Source organism: Pseudomyrmex gracilis, unplaced genomic scaffold (genome assembly GCF_002006095.1).
Source record: "Pseudomyrmex gracilis isolate BER0280 unplaced genomic scaffold, ASM200609v1 scaffold_255, whole genome shotgun sequence".
NCBI lineage: Eukaryota > Metazoa > Arthropoda > Insecta > Hymenoptera > Formicidae > Pseudomyrmex > Pseudomyrmex gracilis.
In genome coordinates, this window is record NW_018020839.1 from 138,006 (window position 1) to 162,341 (window position 24,336).

Genomic DNA, 24,336 nt, shown 5'->3' on the forward strand with positions numbered 1-24,336 from the left:
CGTGCCACACGCCCCTTGACTCAGACTTTGTCGACAAAGTTACGATATTCTCGTGGATGTTATTCTAAGAAAGACAGTTAAGCCACCCGTCTACATAAGTCTCTCACATCCAGAACGTAGGTTCGCAAACGCAGACGCGAGATGACGTATTGGCAAGACGCAAATCGCGGCTTGGTTCACGCGCGCGCGCGAGTCGGATCAACTTTTTAACCCTCCGCCGGCAATGTGAGAGCAAATAAGCGCGGTAGAACTTAGGGCTAGAAGAATACACACTTCTCTGTTGTTTTTTTTTCTTTCGGCGTTAATCCCACCTGCAATCAATCGTCCCTTATATCCGCGTCCCGCGGATTTCCCAAAGCGCGCGTGCACGTGCGCATATATATATACGCGCCTCTGCCGATTCCTCTCCTCCGCCTCTCCACAAGGAGGAAACCCTCTCTTCGCTACCAAGACGTCCTCTTTCTCCCTCTCTTCGACGACCACTGCCACTACCACAATCACCACTACTACCGCCACCTTCAGTCTTGCCCTCCTCCTTTTTCACTCTCTCTCTCTTTCTCTGTCTCGCGGCTCGACCGCGAGCGTGATCTTCGTTACTCCATTCTAGCACGGTGGTAGAAGTCGTAACGGAAGAGTGCAGCTGCGACGAGCAGCTGACGCGGAATCATTCAGGTTTGTAGTAGTCCTCGCGCCGCGTACGCGACATCACACGACGTCGCACATATAGTGCGCAGTGGACACTCACCGGTGGTGGATCTCACGAGACGGGGGTCTCGCGCGAGAGGTGCATTATAATCTTTGTACTCGCGCGAACGCAAATGAACTCGCGTAACGAGTGTGCACGCGAAGAAAACTCTCCTGCTGCCTATCGTAATCGCGTCTCGGTCACGATCGGTGCGGTGTGTCGTCACGCCGATTCGCGGCAAGGTGCATCGGGGTGTCCGCTTTGTGGCTACGAATCGAATCACGACCCGTGATTGCTGCCGGAGAGGAGGGCTGTGAAAGAGCACGGCGACAAGTGTGTGCGCGCGCGCGTGCGCGCTCTGACGAGAGGAGAGAGAGAGAGATAGAGAATACGCAGGTAAGTGCAAGAGATCGCCTTGCCGTGTTTGCCCGAGAGAGGTATTCACGAGGAACGAGATTCTCTTCGAGGATACTTCGCGAGCCCCAATACGATATTTAGACCGAATGACAGATGGACCGACGGAAAGAGTTGAGAAAAAACTGGTTCACGTTGTAAAAAACTTACACATGCAAAAATTACACACGTGTACTTCAGATAATTTATTGAAAAAAACAGCATTTGACGTAACAAGACAAAACAGAGAGCAGAGAGTGACACGTTGTAAAAGAAAAAAATGTCATTTCGCCGTAATTATCTTCGTAAAAATTGTTTGAAATCAAGTTTTTTTTTTTAATTGAGAAATCAATTATGAATTTTTTTTTTTACAATTGCGCGTGAAGGAAAAGATCGAAGAACAGTTTTCAATTGTTAATAACGTGATACTCCATATACGCAAACAAGTTTCTTCCATAATAAATTGAAACACGTAACATCGAAGAACCGAGTCACTCTTGACTCAACTTTTCGGATCGACTCGCTTGAGTCAACTTTTCGCCGTTTTCCCCGCGAAACTTTTTGGCACGAGTTGCGCGATATTGTACTGTGCACATACATAAATACCACAGTGACTGACAGTAACATAACCTTAACCAAGGAGGGAAAAAAGCTGGTGAGAGAGAGAGAGAGAGAGAGAGAGAGAGTGTACGAGTGGCCGGCACACTGAAAGGAGAATTTGACTCAAGCGAGTGATCTGAGTCAAACGGAGTTAAGTCAAGAGGGACACTCCCGCTGCGAAAGAATAATTAAAGTATCGGCCTGAGAGAGAGAGAGAGAAAGGGAGAGGATAGATAAAAAGAGAGGGAGGAAATGACAGGACCGAGAATGCGGATTAGTTCGTGATGAATGGATTAGCGAGCGGAGTTTTAACACGTGATATCATCGAGAGGAAAGCGATCTGCGCGTACAGCATATAGCCATGTGAGAATGCCGGATCTTGCCAGTAGACATGTGCGAAGGGGACACGTGATCAGCGTTCGGTGATAGCGATTTCTTCAATTCTCTGTGAAATATCGCAAATATCCGCAAACATCCAGAAAAAGAGCGAGAGAGAGAGAGAAGCGTTTACTCGTTTTAATTTGCTAAACACGGCCTCTGAGACACGAGTATTTTTACGAGCTACTTATTGCTAAATATATATTTGCTGTCTCTCGCTCGTGTGTGGAAGATTGTATTATTTTTTCTTAATGTCACCGTTTTTATAAGTTACGCATGCGTTTTACATATTTAATTATGAATTTAAACAAGAAAAATTAGCGTTTTTGAAATTCAGGTTTGCTGAACTGCGAGACGGTAACGAGAACGCGATAGAAAAAATTCGCGATAATTCGATTTTGTCGTTCATTTGATTTTCATGACGCGAACTTCGCACGCGACCGCTATAAAAATCACTTTCGAAAATAATTGTCGCCGGCATGTAACTATATATATATATATATATACGCGCGAGAGAAAAAAAGAAACGTTCGAACGTTTGCCAGTCACGAAATCAATCAACAATTCGTGACGTCGTGCGGATCCACACATCGGTATAACCGATGATATATTTTCATGACGTGTCGAATCGCTTCGTGGGCGTTCGAGTGTCTTGTATCTTTTTTTTTTTTTTTTTTTTTTTTATTACAACTAGAGCCACAAATTTATGCGGTGGAATTCGGTTGCCGAGAAGAGATCTATATCTTTCGACATCTATCATCTCGTTTTTGGAGAACAAAATATATATATATACGAGTCTGTGTAAATGTAAATAAGCAACAAATTTTAACGGCAAAGCTAATAATAAAAAATTTGTTCGAGTATAAATTAATTGATACAATGAAATACGTATAGAGATGCGAAAGAGAGATGATCGATGATTTGATGATTAATTCAATCAATCGGGAAGGAGGGGGCGATCAAAAGAATAGATTTATGTGCTATTCGTTTTCTCTCTCGTACACGAGGAGCTCGAGAGAGATGTGATTCCATGTTTCGGACAAAATTGTCTCTCAATTCACAATGTGCGTTTCAACGCGCGCGAGAATGGATGTGGGAGAATATTTGTGTACCGAGCGAGAGAAACAGATTCAATTCCGTGGTAGACTTGTACACACACGCACGCACGTGAGTTATAGGGACGCGTGCATACATACGCGCATACGCGCCTCGGTCCTTCCTCTCCAGCACGCACCTGTTACCTATGTCGTATTGTGGTGGCTGCACGCGACAGCTCTCGCGTGCCACTTACTTGCCAGTTACTTCTCGCCAGTACGAGCCTGTCAGTCACCGCGTGTAGCGTTGCTTATTTCTCTCGCGCGAAATCGAGACGCATTGTCGCGATATCGCGTCGTGCGAAATCGAGATGAGAAACGACTGATCGTTTTGTTCGTCGCGCCGGTTTGACAACCTCCACACGTCGGGTGTGTTCACGTAGAAATAGAGAGTTCATGTAGAATAGAATTCATCGAGGTGCGATTATATTATACATACGCGCGAGTAAAGAACGTACGATTAGATACGTGTGCGATTTCTCGAAGAGTGTTCAAATATCGTTGACTTCTCGTCTACGTAGACGCGAACATCTCGCCGCGGAAAAAGAACGCGCGAGAGAAAATGACATAGCATGGAATTGGTTGTGGTCGCGAATTCCTGCTCTCGTTCGAGCAGGAAGAATGCAACGTGGAATAAGCGAAAAGTAGAACTTGATATGATTGTGCGACGAATTTTTACGTGAAAAGATATCTCGAAACTTAATGAAATAACGAAAATCGAAGAATTCCGATTCTTTTTCTAACGGTAAGTGTGAGAACGTTAACGAGCGACTCCGCGCGTTCTTCGTGTATCTCTATTTATATCCGTCTTTATAATTTAAGACCGAGAATCACACATTTTGCTATTTTCTTTTATCCCGTTGAGAGTTGTTTATTCGTTCGAACACAAAAATACACGTAACCTATCCTATCAATTGCAGCGCTCGTCGGTATAACAAACAGGTTTGAAGACGTAATTTGGGAAAAAAATGTAGATCTGTAAAAACAAACCGCGAGAGATCTTTCGAGAATAAATTTTGTTGGAACGTTTTACTCTTCCTCGGAAGCCTCGGAATCGAACGCGGCCTGGGATCAAGGAGCACTTTACTCCAGTAAACCCGCGCGAGCGACTTAAGCGAGGTCGAAGCCTTTTTCTCTCTCCTTCGCTTTTCTCATCTTTCTCCCGTTTGGCTAAGAGAAACTTGCCGCTCTGTCATCTTATCTCTCTCTCTCTCTCTCCCTATCTTTTTCCCTCTCTCTCTCTCTCTCTCTCTCTCTCTCTCCTCCGAGAATCTTACAACTTACACGCAGTTTTCTCTTTCTGGCTCGATCGCACTTGCGCATCTCTTCCCGAGAGCGCTTTTGTGCGCGTCGAAAAAAGAACCTTCGACTGATCATCAGTCTTTTTGGTGAATGAGACTGTAAATGAGAAAGAGAAAATTAGGTTGCGTAATATATAATCGTTTTGGCAAACTATCAATCTCTCGACGAGGAGAATTTATAAGAGATTAGTTTTCTCTTGTTTTGCGCAATTATTTACAATTTTCTAATTTATGAAAATAGACACTCTGTGCTTTCACGAGCGCATTTGCGTTTTTACAAATTTCCGTAGTCGTCGTCACTTTCTCGATGCGATCGAATCTCGGTGTGACGCGCGTCGTCTCTCATCTTCGTCGTCATCCTCCCTTTGCTAACGTTGAATGAGCAACGGATAATAATAATCGGATGCCGCTTCAAAAATTAAGTCTTGTCTTCTTGCGACGAAGCGAATTACACGTTACGAGATTGAATTTTGCAAGAATTAATGACGTCGAAAGATAAATTGAAACTCTCCGTCATCTTGTGTGTGCGCGCACAAAGCGTCGCAGATATCTTAGAGCTGCTCCATCTTGCGTGTAAAGTTGAATACTTCAACATCTACATAATGCAAATGCGTCATGTAGATTCTAATTGGAAGTCAATTAGTTCTCGAAATTAATTGATTAACAAGAGGAACCAGAAAGTAAGAGAGAAAATATATCATAATTTTCAAGAGTCGAAACCTCTTTGATTAATTGAATAAAGATAATAAATTGAGAGAGAGAGAGAGAAAGAAAGAGAGAGAGAGAGATCGTAAGCACGTGTCACACTTAATACAAAATGCTGCGATAACAAATATTACTTCGATTATTCACAAATGTCTCGGAAAGCACGATTTCCTTGAGTGCGATTATCGTCGCGGGTGAATTTAATTCCTAACAAATGACCAAAAGAGCAACTTGCAATGAGATTGCGGTCGTTGCAAGTAGTAATTCGGCGAGAAGGCAGCGCGCGCACAGCCTGCAGGGCGGATATTTACTTTTATTGCTTCGATAAAATCGACTCAATCAAAATCCATTAAAGTAATCGTCATAATATTCATTTGCTTTCTACCGATCGTTTTATTATATATGCGGTCCAGACGGACGGAGCAGCAGAGGAAAGCAAAAAGAAAGGCAAGAGTGAGCGAAGGCAACCGCGTAAGGGAAACGAATTCGTGCGCTGAACTCGATTCGTCGATCATCGCGCGATGTAGTCTCATATGAGAAACGCGATTGAACGTTCATTAATCCCCGTGGTTTATAAATTAGAGAGATAACCAGGCAAAAAGTGTGCGAGATATTAAATAATATATATTTGGCTTGGCGCGTATAAAACTCAGCGATAAACGCCATTGCACGTACGTGATGTCGCGTGACGCGACATAAATTTACATAAATTTCTAAGTCACATCCATAGAAACTTTAATTTATGTGCTTGCTGAGACTGTTTTCAATCAAAATAGCAAATTTCAAGGTTTATTTTCTTTCAGAACTCAACGGTGTTGTCCGTTGATCGATTTAATACGGCAACTAGATTTCTCTCTCTCGAAGAAATTTCACAACTTGAATTGTTTTTCTTTTTTTTTTTTTTTTGACCGAATTTTTTGACAAAATAAAATCCGCAAACGTCAAGTAAGACAGATTTAATCGTGAAATTGCATCAACCTTGCTTTGGTGGAGGCGATAGTCGTCATCTATAATTAGTCGCTTGCCTTATCAGGTGAGTCGAAAAATTTACGACAAGTTGTTGGAAAATAAGTTGTGCGAATGTAAATTGAAATTGTGCATAATTGCGTGCGAATTTTTCGCCATGGGACATTACCCGGCGAAATTTCGAAAACTTGCGTTTCCTACGTAAACTCTACGCAGCGCGTGCGCATTTCTAAGATTTTTCCGCCGTGAGCAACGCGACGGCGTGGTGACGTACTTTACAATGAGTTTTATTTCCACCACACTCGATTTCTCTTTTTTTTCTGTCTCTCTCTCTCTCTCTCTCTTTCTCTTTCTCGCCAATGTTATGATTCATCTTCGGATTTTATCGCAAGAGAATCTTTGCAAATGAGAGTATCTCCTAACGAGAGAAGTGTGTTTCTTATTTGCGGTTGATGACGCGTCGAGCAACATTCTTTTCGACTTGATACACGTGTGTGTGTGTGTGTGCAAACATTTTATTGCGACATTTTAGTGCATTTAGAAAAAAAATTGTAAGGTTACTTTTATCTTATTTTGTTAAAATCTATTCAATACAGAAAAGTTTGAAATTAGAGTGAAAACGTGACGTTCCAACGGGATTTTATTACCATACGATCCTGCACTTGTGTCTTATTTAAGGGCATCTTAAAGTGGATCTGTTTTATTGATAAAACTGAATTTTTGGCGCATGTTAATATCTTTTATTTAGCTGTATGGATCGGCAAATCCTTTTCTACGATTAACGCACATACAATAAGGAATCCGGGAAGTCCAAATGTATATAACAAAATAAAAAAAATTGAAATTTCGAAAACTTCTTTTTTCATTTTATTACATAAGTTTGGACCTCTTATTGTATGTACTTAAATTGTAGAAAAGGATTTGTCGATCCATACAGCCAAAAAAGATTAATGCGCACAAAAATTTAGTTTTATCGATAGAACAGATCGACTTTAGGATCCCCTTAAGTATTCTCTTACAGTATTTTTTAAGTCACTAAAACGTTCGGGCAGCAAGTAGACTCGTCACCGGTCAACAAGGTGTTAAATCAAACTGTTATGTAACTGCGTTTTGCAATTATTATTCCTACGTTGAGACGTCGATCGATGGTCGCATAACGATATCAATAATTCTAGAGAGCGCGCGTAAACGCCACGCCGCCGCCGCTGGTCGTCGCGCCGCCGCGTCGTAATTGCGGAAAATCCGAAACACATGTCTTTATCAAGCGCGTGGCGCGAGAAACGCTCGTGTTCTAATCACGAGAAGAGATCGTAAACGTCCGTCCAATAAATAAAGATCGGCGGCGCGAGCTTGATGTTGTACTAGCTTACACAACGATTGCCAAACGAGCGTTTTGACTGCGTTACGTTCGTTGTCGAATTGCCACATCGAAGCGTTTGACACGAAATGGTAATTCATTATTTACAAGTTTCTCGTTAATGACGAGCGTGCCTTTACATGGCGTGTCTGTCTAGCCGTTGCGGAAACACGTAACCTACGTTATTAAACACGAAGCAATTTGTGCGGTTCCCCGTTTAATTAACTTACTGCGACACGTGTATTTGCATTGTACGTATCGCATACCGTTGGGGAAAAAAAAAAAATAAATCGGTTGTTGGTTTGATTTCTATGTCTAATATGTTCACAATGGCGCGTATACTTGGCACCTCTTTCTTTTTTATAAATATACAGCAACAAATACGATGAGAAAGCGACTTACCTTCCACTATCGACAAATAACAACATTGTTGATGCTGCCAGCCAAGCGGGCGCCTTTGTAAATTCCTACAGTGCTAATACGATCTATTTTAGCATATAGTAGCGCTGCAACCAGCTGAACAACTTCCCCTTTGGAACGCCGCTTGTTAAGAGTTTATTCGCCGGCGACGTCGAGATTCTATCGGAACGCTTAGTCGGCGAATTAGCGATGCGCTCTGGGAAAAAAAACGTATTCGAAGCAGCTGGGGTCCGGAGTTCTCTCGCGTCATGACGAAATCCTAATTAAACTCCGGAGCAAAATGAAAAAAATAAATCCCACGGGGAGAAAGAGGGGCGATAATGAAGTGACAGTGGCAACTATATTCGTAGTATTTAACTATTAATAGTTAAATAATGAATAAATTTACAATTTAATTTTTTCTTAACAAAAATATGCGCATGTTTAGGACAGCAAAGAACTGATGGAAGAAACTTCCCAGCGCATGAAATTTTACGAATTGAAATTTCACAAGTTAAAACGAACGATATTCGTCGGAAATAAAATTTGCTCGTTGACCAATTATAATATTACATAAAATATTAATTAAACTTCTTAAAAATAGTTTTTGAGCTAGAATCACGTTAGTATCATCTTTATATATTTTATGGACAGTAGTAGTTCTCGAAGTTAGCTAGAGAACTTGGATCTAACCAGGATCTGACGAGAGAAGACCGGTTGGCGATCCAGTCGGAGCTTTCCGAGTAGCGCCTCGAAAGCGCTCCGGGAAAATCTGGAGTCCGAAGAGAAGCTCCGCCTTGTATATTTCCGATCGGAACGCGAACGATTCGTGCTCGCGCGACGCGTGCGGAAATATTCGCCTGTCTTATCGCGAACTCGCCCGAGGGAATGTCGAATTGTTATCTCGCAAACTCGCTCGCGCGGAGATATTTGTGCGGTGTGACAAAACGCAGTTTTTTTTTTTTTTACTACAAACATCTACGACTACGTCGTGCGAAAGAGCAAGAGACGAGTATTTCCTTTCGCGCGTCTTTCAACACAAACACGCGTGTCGTCGTGTGAAACGTTGTTTGTTCGCGCCAGCGCTCGTGCAAACAATTCGCGTGATTACAAACGATCGCGAGTTAGCGCGTCATTACGCACGTCATTATACACAGCGGAAACAGATCTTCTCTCGTATCAGCCGGCTTCATAGAAGCAAGACTTTCTCTATGTGTAGTATACATATATATATGTTTTATATATAATACAAACAGTAGGACTTTTTTTAGTCCTTCGGTCTTTTCTATGTGCGTACACGCACACATGGTAATAAATCTATCGCGTCACCGTATCGCCATAAAGACATATCGATAACGTGGGTGTAAACGACGCTCACACGGTGCATACAAAACGCACAATCGTGCAGATATCGACTGCGATTGAGGACAAACGCCTCGAGCGATTAGCGGTGGCGGGAATCGCTAACGCGAAACGTTCGCTGCCACTAGAATTCCCATTAATCAAGCGCGGCAACGAGGCACTCGTTAGCGCTCCACTAGATGTATTAGAAGATTATACTCTTAACGTGTTGTGAATAATGAATTGGGCGCCGGCGTTCTCGATAAACTGGGAATAACGCTCGCGACACATGTGTGTGTGTGTGTTTTTCTTTGTTGAGTTGCGACGACGTGACTCGCACTTTTCTCGATATTTTATCGCGAATTGCGGTTGTATTATATGAAAAACACGTGAGCCGGCGCGGTCGACGCAAAAGGTTAAATGTATGCGGACGCGACGAATATTTTAATTCACATCCGGAAGAAGAAAATCACGGAAGCATATAAGGCTGTTGCATTAATGTTAATAACGCAACAAAACCGCCTCAAATTTAATATATAATTTTTAAGTTTCTATTGCGACTTTATATAAAATAAAATACACTTTTTGACGCGCATAGAATGTAATTATCTCTTTGCTGCATATTATTACAACAAATAGAACATCTGTCTTACGTAGTTTTGTCTGATGTCTTTTTCAGCAAAAAAAAACCCGATCCCTGCGAAAATTTCGAGAGATCCAAAATGGAGCTGCAACGATTTTCTTTGACATCGCTGACTTTGACTTTGGCTCTGATCTTCCTCTTGACCGCGTGTTGTTGTTGCGAGGCCGCCACGGAAAGTGGCATAATAAAAGGTGAGCGATGTATGTTATTTTCATTGACTGACGAGAGCCCAAAGGGATGCCAATATCAATTGATGTGACTCGACGACCGGAATATTTATGTAATTTTATCGATATGCAACGTACAATTGAGGAGAATTAAATGTAAATCTCGTGGAATAAGGAAGAGGAAAACATCGTGGATGATTGCTAATTAAAAGTGCGCAAGACATTATATCCTTGCTTCGCGCATATATACATGCTCGCGTTTCGTGACGGCAGTTCTCACGCGAACAGACGCGGCAAGAATGGCGCGCGAACATACATACATACCTACATTGCGCGCCGCGATCAAATTTCTGATTCCAGCTGCTTTGCTATCTCTCGCGGTGCGCTCGCGCGAGCCCGTTACGCTCCATTTGCGTCTTTTATATAAACGCTCTATTCTTAGTCTATATCTCCATTATCTGACGTTCTATTTGCTCCTAAGGCGAGTCGGATCTCGCGCGCAAGAGTCATCGCGCGCGAACGGAGAACAGGTCGCTGTCTCGCATCGCGTCTCGACAAGAAGAGACGTTTTGTTCGCCCCGCGAGCTTCTGCGATAGGATAGGTTAACGCGACGTCTACTAACAGGTACACAGAAGCGTTTCTCTCGAAACACGATCTACTCTAAAGAATTTTCCGAGAATCCGAGAGGCGGGGATTCCCTTTCGTTTGGGAACGCGTCGATGAGGAACCCGCGAGATTTTGCATCATTCGTTAATTTTTTAAGTATTTAATTTAAAAAAAGTACATTAATTAATTTCAGCACTTTATTTATTTGTAAAACAACTATAGTTATATTTTTATTATTACTTTCTGTTAAAATATTCTTTCTCTTGGAGTTTGTTTTTTCATATCATATGACTGTAAACTTGTGTTTGAGTGTGTTGCCACACAAGAGTGTAGGCTTTAATACAACAAGATCTTTTTAGCCTCTTGTTAAAAACCAAGTTGACACGTCGCGCACCAGATCGGGTTTCTCTGCTATCGCGCGTAGCACTGAGAGCTAATCAGTCAAGAAAAGCGTGACATCGTCTCGGTGGAGACGTATAGTTTAAAAAAAAAAAAAAAAAAAAAAACTGTAATAAGATACGAATTACAAAGAAGAAACGGTTAGTTTCCTTGACAATGTTTTCTCCGTGGAAATTATTATTTCGCGGAAAAAAAATTCTGAAATACGATCTCAATATAAACGCTAGTAAAGTCGCGAGTTTTTCCGCAAGTTGTCACGACGAATGTGTTTGTTACGCGCACAAAATTGTGACATCCGCAACGAACTACCAACGCGAGAACGCACTGCCGGTTATTATTACGCACGTAGTCTCTCTTTTAAACTGCTCTCCGAGTTTTTAACTCCGTGCAACTAGCTCGAGAAGAATGGCAAGAAACAAAAAAAAACAAAAACCATATTACAGAGAAAAGAACGTGTAAAAGAAGAATCATAGGAAGAGAAGCGAAGGAAGATTAAACGTGACGTAGATAAAACTGGATATACAAAATGAATTATTGAAATTTATACGTACAGCAATAATAATCACGAGTGTTTCATGACTCATTACCGTCCGTTTTGCCGGTTCTGATTATTTCTTTTTTCTATTTTGTTTGTTTGTTTGTTTTTTTTTTCACTAAAACTTCATCGGTGAAATAGACAAAACACATGTAAAGACGACGGAAAATGTAAGAATAAATAAATAAATATACAGAAAAAAAGAAAAGTGTGAACTCTTTGAGGGAAAGAGATTATAGTCGCAACCGACACCGCCGTTCACATCCTTCTCGCACACGCATTCCTGCGCACTTGGAAACAATCAGTGTCAACGTCGTTCGAACAAGTTAGCCGAGTTAGCGAACGTTTATAACAGTAAGTTTAGAGAGCGAAACCCGCCTCGAAATGCTGCACGTTGCGTTAAATCTCTGAGAGCAGTGACGGAGAATAAGACGAGAAACACGCTTTAAGTGTTTCGCGGGAAGGAACCAATTTTTTCGTCGTCCTTTTAGGAGAACGAGAGGAGGAAAGCGAGGAAAAAAAGACTTGTATTCCTTTATTTTCGACTTTGTGAAATATAACGCGCGTGTTCTCTTTCTTACGACGACAATTGAAACCAGAGAGTTTACACTCGGTGCTCGCAAGTTTAACGATCTACGTAAATTATCGTTTCGAGTAATGTAAATAATGTGAAACAAAAAAAAAAAAAGATTTTGAAGGTTTACAACAAACAATTGCTCTTAAAGTGTGCAGGAATACGTGTGCGAGGGAACCGGGAGGGATGTTGGCGGTGGCGACTTCGTCGAGATCTAGCAGCGGAACGCGACATGATTTACGCTGGGAAATGGACAATTTAACGACTGTGCGGTACACGTCCTGGAGGTACGTTTACGACGTTCATATCGCGCTTAAAGAATGCCACGTTGTTGATTGTAGCGTCTCTATCGGACTCGCTCGATAATTGTTTACATATTGTGACGCGTTATTAAAAAAAAATAATAATAAAAAAAATAATAAAAAAAAAAAAATAAAAAAGAATAAAAAAAAAAAACACGATATCGATTCGCGCGAACGAGAGCGCACAGCGCTCTCTGACCGCGCGTTTGTTCATTTTTCTTCTCATTGCGATTGATTGTCGCTCTTCGAATTACAGGAAGTCGGGAAACCTGCGACGCCGAAGGCGAGGACGTCACTCTGGACAAGCTCGTCAACACGACCTGCTACCGCTGTCTTTGTAAGGTAAATAAATTGCTGAACGATCGAATGGGGTTTGTTGGTCGAGGAGAAAAAAATCAAAGAGAGGTCGGGGTAGAAAGAACGAGAAAAGAGTGACACATGATCGGTCTCTCACATGTGTAGTCCAGTTCGCAGATTACGCGTTATCATGCGACGAGGCAACGCCGTTCGGTAACGGATCGGTTGAAGGGGTTAAAGTAGCTTGGCCTGGTTCGGAAGGTCAAAAGAGAAGGAATTTCCACTTCGATCCCCCGTATTTCACGCTCGTGTATTGGCTAGTGTGTACAATAGCACACGCGGACACCACGCGATCGCACGTCCCGCGCGCGCGCGCGCGCGTGTGTGCGTGCACTGTGTATTTTATAACGCGCGCCGCCATAATAGCCTCGATACATCTCTTCTCTCGGACGTACCGACTCGCATCGCGAGTGATCTTAGAGCGACCGCGGCGATTTATCTGCGCGTTTGGTTCATTGACTCGTCGACTCTTGTGGCCAACCAGAAGATGAGGCTTCTTGTTTTCGCTCAGCTGTTACCGTTGATGCCGCCGTTGCTGCTGCTACAGCCGCAACGAACAACAAGCGTGTCAGCGGCGGCATGTGACATAATTATTTGTTTGTTGCACCAAACTGATCGACCCCGATCAATTATCTGCAATTTACAAGGAGCGAACGAACAGCCGTTCAACACGATTTGTAATAAGCGATTACTTCATTGCTTGTTGATTTTTTTTTTTTTTTCAAATATTTTCTACGGCATATATTTAGTTTTACCTACCTTGTGTAATTTTTCGTTTCAAATAGAAAAATTATAAATATCTCAAGTTTGTCATCCTTTCTCTATTTTGGTGCATTTTTGTCCGCGCTATCTGTTGTTTTTTTACATTAACAACGGAACGAATTTTGCTTTTTGGACACATTGCGTAACTGAAAACTGACTCGTCTCGCGCGTCTCGCGACCGTTCGACCTGTGTGTACGTTAATTAAATTAGTTGACGTAATTTTAACACAAATTCGTGAGTACATAAAAGCTCGATAATGCGCGTAAAATCGGAGAAAATGCGGGTAACGTATACGGAATAACACGGAATTGAATGACAAGACGAGCGACAAAATGTCAAGCCGGAATACCTCGACACGAGATATTTGCGGCGTGACTCAAATCGCCGCGGCCAAATTTCCGATTCATATAATGCCGTTTTATTTAGAATGTCCACACATTTCTATCCCAGCTGTTCGCGCCCGGCGATAATTCTCGTGCGCCGAAACTGTCTACAATTTCGAACGCCGCTGAAGCGAAGTAATCGCGAAAATGTGAAAACTTTTTCTTTACTTTTTTTTATTTTTTTATTTTTTTATTTTTTTTATTAAAGTGAACGTCTCCTATATCGTGCGCGCTGACGCACACGCACATTTTTTACGCGATACCGGCTTAGAGAACGTATCTTTTGAAAGTAGCTGCTTACAAATATGCGAAAGAAAGCGGACGAAGAGAAGAAGAGTCCGCGGCTTTCGAAATAATCTCTCTGCGCTCTCTGTGTTGTAAAGGCAAGATAGGTAAGTAAATTTCCTATCGTTAATTTTTTTTCAGAACGGATTCGTGGAATGTCTGAGGCAAGTGGAATGTCCAAGCACCGAAGGTTGCTACGCGATGATGGAACCGCGCGGCAAGGAGTGTTGTCAGAGATGTACAGGTACGCAACAGATTTTTTCCGTACGTTCGCGCTAATTTGGTTAATTATCCTGATCGTCCTAATTGGATTTAAAACCGACCTCGCGCTGTGAAAGAATGAAGAAGAGAAACGCGTAATGCGAATATGTGAGCGACGCAAGAAGGAAAAGCGAGTGCGCACACACACATAGACTTGGGGAATGTTCGGCCGACAAGAGCATTGTTCGCCGAGGCACAAAGGCACTTCTGTTCGCCGCCAATAGTCGGCGATAAACCCGGGAGAACTTGAGCGTCACGAGCGCGTCTGTCTCTGTTTACGACACATAGTTGACAGATGCTCGCGCGCAACCTCCGTTATCGTCCCCTATTAATTATGTTAATGATGACGTAAGATTGCTTGTGTAGCGCTCGCCCCGACGGCAAAATCTAATCTCCGGAGATGTCTAAACACATTTCAGACACAGTTTAGAATTGTCTTGTACATTTTGAATCTTCTTTTAACACGCGTAATATATTCATTAGCTACGTATTATTTCTCCTTACGCTATTTGTCGACGCGCGCTGTTCTGACGATTTCGACAAAACCTGATTCTCTGAATCGGTTATACAGGATGCGTGCGAAACGGCGTTTATCATCCATCGGACACAGAATGGACGGAAGGAAATGAGCCGTGCCGAATATTTGCTTGCAAAGCGGGCGTCATCACTGAATCAAAGCTGCTATGTTACACGCCCTGCTCGAAGCCGAAACCGGCCCAACCCGGCCAATGCTGTCCCGTATGCGAAGGTGCGTAACACACATCCTTCCACCTTTTCTCCCGACGTTGCTGCCCGACTGCCGCCGCTAATTACCCACACCAATCTCTCACAAATATTTCTCACGATCCCCTGAACGCATCTTGCCGCGCAATTAAGCCTGGAATGTTCCCTCGATATAACGAGAGAGAGAGAGAGAGAGAGAGAGAGAGGGGAACGATAATGATTGAAAATTACACCGCGCAACGCGCTTCTATATTCCAACGAAAACCGAATGAACAATAAAACGTACGCACACATATACGTTACAATGTTTCTTTCGATTATAAACCTGTAATTCCATAAATTTAACGTTTTTAACCTGTTGCGGGGGGGGGGGGAAACTTGCGTTTTTACAAGCTTACGTAACTGTGACGTTTTGTTTCGTATAAATAAACGTTCGATATTCGTCACACCACATTTTTCGATGTCACGCGTATTATAACTCGACGTAATCGATACGTGATGCAAAACTTAAATATATAATCGGAAACCGTAGATGATGGAAAGAAAAAACGCAAAAACCTCTTTTGGATTATCATTTTTCCCATTCATCCTTTCTCTAATACCATCAATTTCATTACATTTTTTTCACAGGATGCCTTTTGAACGGACAGAGAGTCACCGCGGACAGATCGGTGACAACAACCGAAGATCCTTGTGTAACGTGCAGGTGCAATAAAGGATACCTCAGCTGCGCAAAACAAGCCTGTCCGACGCTCAATTGTCCTTCGTCGAAGATTGTTCACGATCCTGGGGAGTGCTGTCCGCGCTGTCGAGGTGAAAGGAGTTATATAATTTTTATTATTCGAAATGAGAGAGAATCTCGCGTTGCGCATCGGCCGCGCAATTCGAAATTATTTCGATTTATTAGCTGAATTTTTTCGGCTCGAAAAGGAGACTAACTATTCTCTTTATTGTTGTTCTCTCGACGTGAAGTACGCGATGTGAGTTTTTTTCTTGTTTGTTTGAGAGCAACTGTGGTGCCGCTCGATGATGCGCAATATCGTATAAAAGATTCAAACACACAAAATTGCTTTGTTGCGCAAGCGACTCGAGTGCCGAGAAATTAATAGCGATCGGAGTTTTGCTTTGCAAGAGCATTGAAAAAAATATATATACTTTCTGGAACGAATAGACAAACAATTAAGGTTACTTTGAATTTATAGGTCATTCCAATCTCTTTCTTTCTTTCTCCCCCTCCCTCCCTCCCTCCCTCTCTCTCTCTCTCTCTCTCTCTCTCTCTCTCTCTCTCTCTCTTAATACCAGAGACGCGAACCGGTTTTATGCGAATCTGATTATTTTCCAATGTCGCAATTGCGCAAAAACCAGTCGCGTGTAGTATTACGATTGTCATGTAATCATCCGAGAATAAGATACGCGCGCTGCCATCTAACAATAGACAAATATCAAGTTTTAAATTCCGGGCGAAACACTCGATACAAAATATGAAACGCATCGTTTCGATAACTCTATCCAGTCTATAAATAACGGCGCGTTTTGCGGTTACTTTTGCGTAGTTAAGGGCAGTAAATATGTTAAATTTTAAGCACTCGCTTTTACTCGCGGTACACAGGTACTGGAAGATTTTTCAAACCTCCTGGCGGTTCTTGCTTGCTCGGCAAAGAGGTGTTCCAGCCGGGAAAGCAAATTGTTCTCGACGATCACTGCACGCTTTGCACCTGCAACAATTCGTCGTTGTCGTGCATCAGGGAGACCTGTCCGGTGCTGGAATGTCCCAGTAACTTTCAGATACGTCCGGCTAATCGCTGCTGTCCCCAATGCCCGGACGTTGAGGAGAGCAGAGCTTCTTGCACCCTCAACGGACGAACTTACGAGGCGAGTATCACATTGTTGTCGTCGACCTTGTCGCAAAGATCAAAGGATGTTGTGTGTGAACAGAGCATGTAGAGTTCTGTCTAATTAACAGTAATATCATCTCGAACGAGAAATAAATCTTTTTGGAATTTTGATAATTGTGAGACGACCTGTGTTTTGTTTTGGTTTAAATGTCCCGTTTTGTCCTAGGCAGGATGGCGAAAATTGGAAGCTTGACGCTTGTAGGGCATGCACTTGCAAACAGGGCATATCGCGTTGCGTAATGTCTATGTGTCCGCAGTTGAATCCTTGTCCGCCGAATGCAAGACTGGAACATCCGCCGGGTCAGTGTTGCCCGCAATGTGTCGAGAGTAAGTACATGTCGCGCTGCTATATTTTATGATTGACGATCATATTTGTTTGGTATTTCAATCATTAAACCGGGCTAAAATGTTATTTTTAAAAAATCGAAAAGAACGGAGAGAGATTTGTTTTTATTTTTTTTTTACAGGTGACGGAGTTTGCACAGTTTTCGGTGATCCTCATTATCGCACTTTTGACGGTAAAGTCTACAGTTTCAAGGGCGCGTGCAAGTATCAATTAGCCAGTGATTGTTTCGGTCACACGTTCAGCATACGCGTGACTAATGACGCCAGAAGAACCATGATATCATCGTGGACCAAAACCATTGCTATAAAGGTGGGACACGCGTTAAATTGGTATAAATATTGGTTTTTTTGTTTTGTAGATAATCTACGTTTATGTAAAACAGTATTTCGATTATATTTCAGATCGGTGACTTGAAAGTAAATCTTGGTCAGAAAATGAGGGTGAAAGTGAACGGGAAGAAAGTGGATGTTCCTTATCGCGTCGCAAATCGAGTGGATATCAACCGTACAGTTGATAGCGTGATTGTCAACACGCAGATTGGGGTCAAAGTCCTCTGGGATGGCATTAGTTTCGTCGAGGTATCCGTGCCCGCGTTGTACAGAGGTCGAATGTGCGGTCTATGCGGTAATTTCAATTCCTTCACCAAAGATGACTTCACTACACGACGCAACCGAGTAGTGCAAGATGCGCAGCAGTTCGGCCAATCTTGGGCCGTGGGCTCCAAGAAAATGTGCACCCGAATTTCGAGGCCCGGAAACATGGACAACGAGAAACGTTGCCGAGGAAAGAATCAACGGTAAGTTGGAGTTCTCTGTTTTTTTTTCCAACTAATGTTTTATTGGTACTTGTCTTTTTTTAAATCTTTTTATCTTTTTACATTTGGCTGGCAGTTTGATTATTTTCTTTTCACAGTTTTGTTTGTGCATTTTTGTCGTTCTTTACGTCACTGTGAAAGTTTTGTTCATGTGTCAGAGTAATAGTTTTTTTGAACACCATGCTATTTCACTTTTTACAGATTGTGCAATCGGCTGAGATCGCAGATCTTCGATGCTTGCCATAAGAAGGTAAATCCCGCTATGTATTTTAAAGCTTGCATTCATGACATGTGCGAATGTCCGACCGAGCACTGTTACTGTGAGTCTTTTATGGCGTACGCACACGAATGCAAGCGTCTCGGTATTCAGCTACCGCACTGGCGAAAAGCCTCAAAATGTCGAACCGTTTGGGATCAGACGATAAATCCCGCTCGCCGTCTACATTAATCGCGCGCTTCGTCTGCCACTGCGTTCGGCCTCTCAATGCTGAAAGAAAGTGCGAGGCGAATACGTCTACATTGAATTCCGTACATATATATATGTATTCTCTGTACGCATTTGGAAAGATTCTGTGTAATTCTTTCCCTCTTTTTCCCGTTTCGAGATACGTTTTAGTATCTGCGAATAATATAAAAAAAAAGAGGAGGCACAAATATATTGCGAGATAAACATTCGAGTCAGTTTGACTTTGTGATACGTGATCGATTTAAAAAAAAAAAAATAAAAAGTAAAAAACCCGAACACGGAAAAGTCTTTTCTGAGTAGGGGTGTGTGCGTGCGCGTGTTTGTGTGTAACGTCTGATAATTTCGTGTCGCGCAGACAAAATGCAGCGCAGGAAATTTATTATTTTTTACATTTAGCGCTAAATTAACGTAACGCAATTCAATTCTTCTAGTAGTTGTAAGCTTGTGTGTACGATGTGAGTTTTAGATTTTTAGATTCTATATATCGGGAGAAAAAATGATATATATGTTTGCTCTCTCTTTCTTCCTCTTTCTCCCCCTCTCTTTCTCTTTCTTTCTCTAATTTTCATCCGTGTGTTTTGTCATAATTTTTCAAAGAGAACGTTTTGAGAGAGTTTTTATTGAACAATATTAACAAAACTACACGACAGACTCATGAAGTGTATCGTAACTTGATGTAATTCGCAGCAAAGAAAAGTTTACTCTGAATAATTATGAATGTTATCTGAACGAACAATTGTACATACTTCACTGATTCGTATATATGTGTCTTGATAAGTTAATATAAACGCATCTCCGAGAGTAGAGTCCTATTGCAACGAGTATACACACCGACAAAAAGAGATCAGTATGCTTGAAATTGTCGTGAGAACGACACCGTTAGTGGCAATGTTTTGGAGCACCGTGCAGTATTTCGGCCGATGAGCAGGCTCGCGGCATAGCTTGTGCTCTCGTCAACACTGCCTCGTTGACACCAGATATTACCCCAGATAGAAGCCCCGCGCTGGGGGCCAGTCGACGAATCAGCGTTGCCGAGTGTACGTACATATCAGTTTAACAGAATCGAACTACGTGTCGATTAATTGCAACACTGTACAACATATAATTTTTGCTCATTGGTAAAGAAAGGTGATTTTTTTTTATTTGTAGATTTTAATGTGCTAGAATTCGAATCCAATCTCAGAAATCACCTTCCTTCATTAAGAAGCGAGACAAAAATGTTAAATTTCTTGTACTTGTGTTATCACCAATGTATACACAAATAAATTTGTACATCTGTACAGATCGCAAATTTTTGAATCCATAGATCGATTGTGCAACTTTGTTCGGAGTCGATTTCACTCGAGAGCGATTGCGACTTTCATCGATTTTCTTTTTTTTCTTTTTTCTTTTTTTTCAAAGGAAAAGAAAAACGCGATACAAATCGATATTATTCTAATTAGAATTGAATATTCCAAAAAGGTACGTAATAGCTACTCTGTTGTATTCTCTTTCTAGATTCGTCACTTCACATTATTCTTATCTCTGGATGATAAATTCTCTTTTTCTCTCTTTCTTTCGCTCGTTGAATTACAAATTTATCGCCAGCTCCGGTGCTGCGCGGCCTTCTCTTCTCCACGTCATTCTCTCTTATCTTTGGATTCATAGATTCGCGATTTGTGAGACCCACAATTTCGTCATAGAAAATGGATGGGGGGAGGGAGTGATTTTCCTCTTTGCCTTCTTGACGACACAACAATACAACTTTTTATATTCTATATATTTACTTAGTGTATATATATATATATATATAAGTAGATGTGAATAAGTAGATGTTTAACTTTGTAGCGAAATATCACAACTTGTACATAGAAATTAACGAACGATTTATACGAACACTACGATAATGATTTCTAAGTAACGTGCGATTTTTAAATAACAGCTCTGCATTTATTATCTCTTTCACACTCCGGCTTTTGGTCCGATTCTCTCTTTCTTCCTTGTCTTCTCTTCTATCTGTTTTATTTTTACCTGTATTAGAGATTGTGAAGATTTTGCGAATAGATTTTTCACATTATATACAATTATTTTTATAAAAACTGATATAATAAGGCAGTAACCTTTTTTTTTTTTAACTTAGAAAACCTCTGTATTGTATATAGTTAAAATTGAGCTGTAATTAACTGTCACACCGAATGAATTTTGACAAAGAATTCAACTTTGTATACTGGTAATCCAAAGCGTTAGTCAAATTTTGTCGACTCTAACATTACAACACTTTAGCGTAGACTGTAGAAATACAAGTACAAGCTTAATAATAAATCGATTATATTCATAAATATATTGCGTTTGTAAAATCTCTCTTCCCTTTTACACAATCGTTTATGTCACATAAAAAAATTTACGTGCGCAAAATCGTCAAAAGTAATTTGTTTCTTTGAAAAACCTAAAATATTTACTTCGTAACAAGATCTGATAACTCAAATTGATTCACGCCGCTATCTCACCCATCTACATAAATTTGACGCAAAAACTCTCTTGGAGAAAATTTGCGAGAATTTATCTGAAAATAAAGTACCGCCACGACGAAAATAAATTTTTTTTCAAAATGTATTTTGTTCGACTACTACGTAACTGTCGAAATTTGCAATCCAACTTACTATTATGACGCACTTTTTTCACAAATATTATGTTGTTGACGATTACGATATTTTATATTATCAAGGAGCTTTTTTACATCAGTGCCTTTGACAGACTAAAGAGCATTACAAGTGTGTCACGATTATAACTGACTGTCTACCAGAGAGATACACATAGAAAAGGAAGGAAAGCAATAACCTTTCCTTCTCGACTTTATTTTTTTACTTTTTTTTTTTTTAGTATAAAAATATAGATTTCGGGCGCGGCTCCCTGCGAGGATGTTGAAAAGTTCGCACTTCAACAAAATAAGAAATCCAAATAACTACCGAGTTAAAAAACTGATATCGAGGTCTCTTAACTGTGGTTGTGAAATGGTATATTTCATTTTAACATAGATGCAGAGGCTTTTTATTACATTATTTGAAATTGCTATAATATTGTATGTGAGTATGCGAAAAATGGTATAATCTTAAATACGTCTGTCGTAGAAAACAAACACTAGAGAACACAAGATATGCTGAGAATTGGGGGTGCCGTAACTACTACATCAGAAGAGAGAAAGACTTATATAATATAATTCTATATAATATAATAATATATATATATATATATAAATTATATATATATAATTAGTAACGTATACAATACTCTATGAAACAACAACAAAATTTCTAGTTTCCAAATGCCGAACTCGTAAGTTATAAATTACTCAGTATTTACGTCGCACAAAAGTGAAAAGATAATTTTGCGACGAGAGAAGTTTTGTCCCCAATCGGAGAGAATAAAATTGAATTGCTCGTTGAAAATAGGGGCGGAAGAGCTAAAAGTAAAATTTTCACCGTCAAATCACATTCTCTTTCGGTGATGATTTCAATTTTTCAAAGAAATGCAAACTTGTATGCTTTAGCGTGGCATGCTATACAATAGTTTTTTTTTTCTTTTTTGAGAAACTCGTAATACATAAAATTGTATCTATTTTTCTAATAAATCTTGCACAACACAGTACGAACGAATTTTTCACCCCAACGGGATTTGCATTCGAAAATAAATTTCATCGAATAACAATAATTATGCAGAAGATCGAATCCTACCGCAATAAAATTGACATTTATCTAGTCGATAATAATAACAACACTAAAACTTCATTGCTTACGTAAGAAGACAGATACGAGATAAGGAAAAGTATATTCGATCTGGTTCTCGAATCTTGATTTTTATAATACACATATATGTAATACAACTCGACGAGCGATCGCGACTTTCTCTGTTTCCGACTCTTATACCGTTTATATAAAGTAAACAACATAAATAACGTAACCAAGCGAATATTTAAACTTACAGCACAAAATGACGGATGTCCTTCGTGAGTCTTTTAAAAGAAAGCTCTTTGTTGGCCTGTTTTTACGATCCGTGCAACAGTACTACATCGATTGTAAATGCGACAATTTCAAAAGCTCGTCGCCTTCGTCGAGTTGTCACTATATGTCAGATGTAAAAAATCCAAGGAAAAGCTCACACGTCGAGCCCGTCAACTATATCTCTACCATAATCACGCTTATTAATCAGTAATTAATTATTAGCCATGCTACCAATCGCAAATGAGCACATGTGTGTCACGACCGTCGAAAAAATAGGACTGAGGGGAAGAGGAGGTAAATATCGTTTTTTTTCTATATCGCTTGTACTAGTTTTTTTTTTGTTTTTTTACCTAAACCCTCTCCGATAATCATGACCTCTTCGACGAGACGAATTAGGAAGACTCGACGAGAGAAAGCGTAATTAGTTTTATTAATTATACAAAGATGCGTGAGGAAAGCGCTAAGTGGATCAGAACACTGTGTTTGATCCTTTCGATTGTCATTGAGATCCCTGTCTGAAATCAGCCGTTTGCTCGTCGTCAAATATTTATATAATCACACGAAAAATTGTTTTTTTTTTTTTTTTTTTTTATATATAATATAAATACACAAAATCTTGTAAGATCTCTGTTTTCTCAAACATACGATAAAAAAGGTCGCATAATCACAGAGAGTTCGACTTGTACATACGTTCTCGTGTATCTGAACCGGCAATAGAATCTTATCTCGCGCGCAACAAGTATGTATTATCAGCAACGGCAAAGAATGCGTAAAACTTTGTGCGCGCATCGCTATTTTCATATATTGTCACTTGTATTACCTCCGCGCAAATGCGTGAACTATCCAGAGAGCATCGAGAACTGAGAGACAAAGAAAAGATGTCTTTTATTGTTTTGTTTGCATAATGCAAAAAGATGTCCAAGAGATGTACCGAACAAAAAGTGTTCATTTTTCAGTCATCTTTCAAACATCTGTGTCTGCTGTCTGGATAGTACGTTAGTAGATGATACTCTCTGTTTATCATCAACATCAGGCCACGATCGACTCAGCGCATTCTCGACTCGCATCAAAATCTCTTGTCATTACTGATATAATAGTATTTGAATTTATTCGAGTGTACGACTCATTGTCAGCACGATTTCCGTAGTCGTCGTCGTACTTCGCGGCTCCGTCGTAAAAGAACGACGGAGGTAAAAAGTAGATAAAATACTTGAAACTCACGGGAGATTCTACCAACAAATAAAAAAAAAAAAAAAAAAACGGAGAAAAGATGTCGTGTGTACGCTCTTGTATCCGTGTTATATATATAAACGTGAGTATACACACATACAATATATTCTGGAAGGGGAACAATAGAGACTACCGAAGTAAATGCATAATAATTATAATATACGCAGAGAACGAAGACATCGATTTTGACAATTTTTTTCCGCCAAGTTTTTTTTCTTACGCGCAATCTTTTCTTTTTATCCTCATTTTGCGAGAAATGCGTTCCCACACGCGCCATTTCTCTGCGCATTCGCAACTTCACCGACATTCTTTCTCAATAAATATAGCGATAAATATCACGAATTTTTTTATTTCGACAAATACTACGCACCTACGTCGATTTCTTTTTTT

The 24,336-nt window shown here is 40.6% G+C and overlaps 1 protein-coding gene across 3 annotated transcripts; it reads left to right on the plus strand.

The window, feature by feature from the left end:
- The first annotated feature begins 653 nt into the window (after positions 1–653).
- LOC109859292 (BMP-binding endothelial regulator protein) lies at positions 654–23,976 on the plus strand. Of its 3 annotated transcripts, none has more exons than XM_020437393.1 (11): positions 654–1,081; positions 9,899–10,053; positions 12,703–12,788; positions 14,376–14,478; positions 15,067–15,243; positions 15,849–16,031; positions 16,828–17,090; positions 17,284–17,440; positions 17,581–17,768; positions 17,861–18,255; positions 18,475–23,976. In XM_020437393.1, exons 2-11 carry the CDS (start codon positions 9,942–9,944, stop codon positions 18,719–18,721), a joined length of 1,911 nt encoding a protein of 636 aa, XP_020292982.1. In that variant the 5' UTR covers positions 654–1,081; positions 9,899–9,941; the 3' UTR covers positions 18,722–23,976. The 3 variants fall into 3 exon arrangements, with proteins under 3 accessions (XP_020292982.1, XP_020292984.1, XP_020292985.1); XM_020437395.1 differs by lacking the exon at positions 654–1,081 and adding an exon at positions 3,378–3,895; XM_020437396.1 differs by lacking the exon at positions 654–1,081 and adding an exon at positions 12,296–12,431 and having other exon boundaries at positions 9,970–10,053.
- Positions 23,977–24,336: the final 360 nt, after the last annotated feature.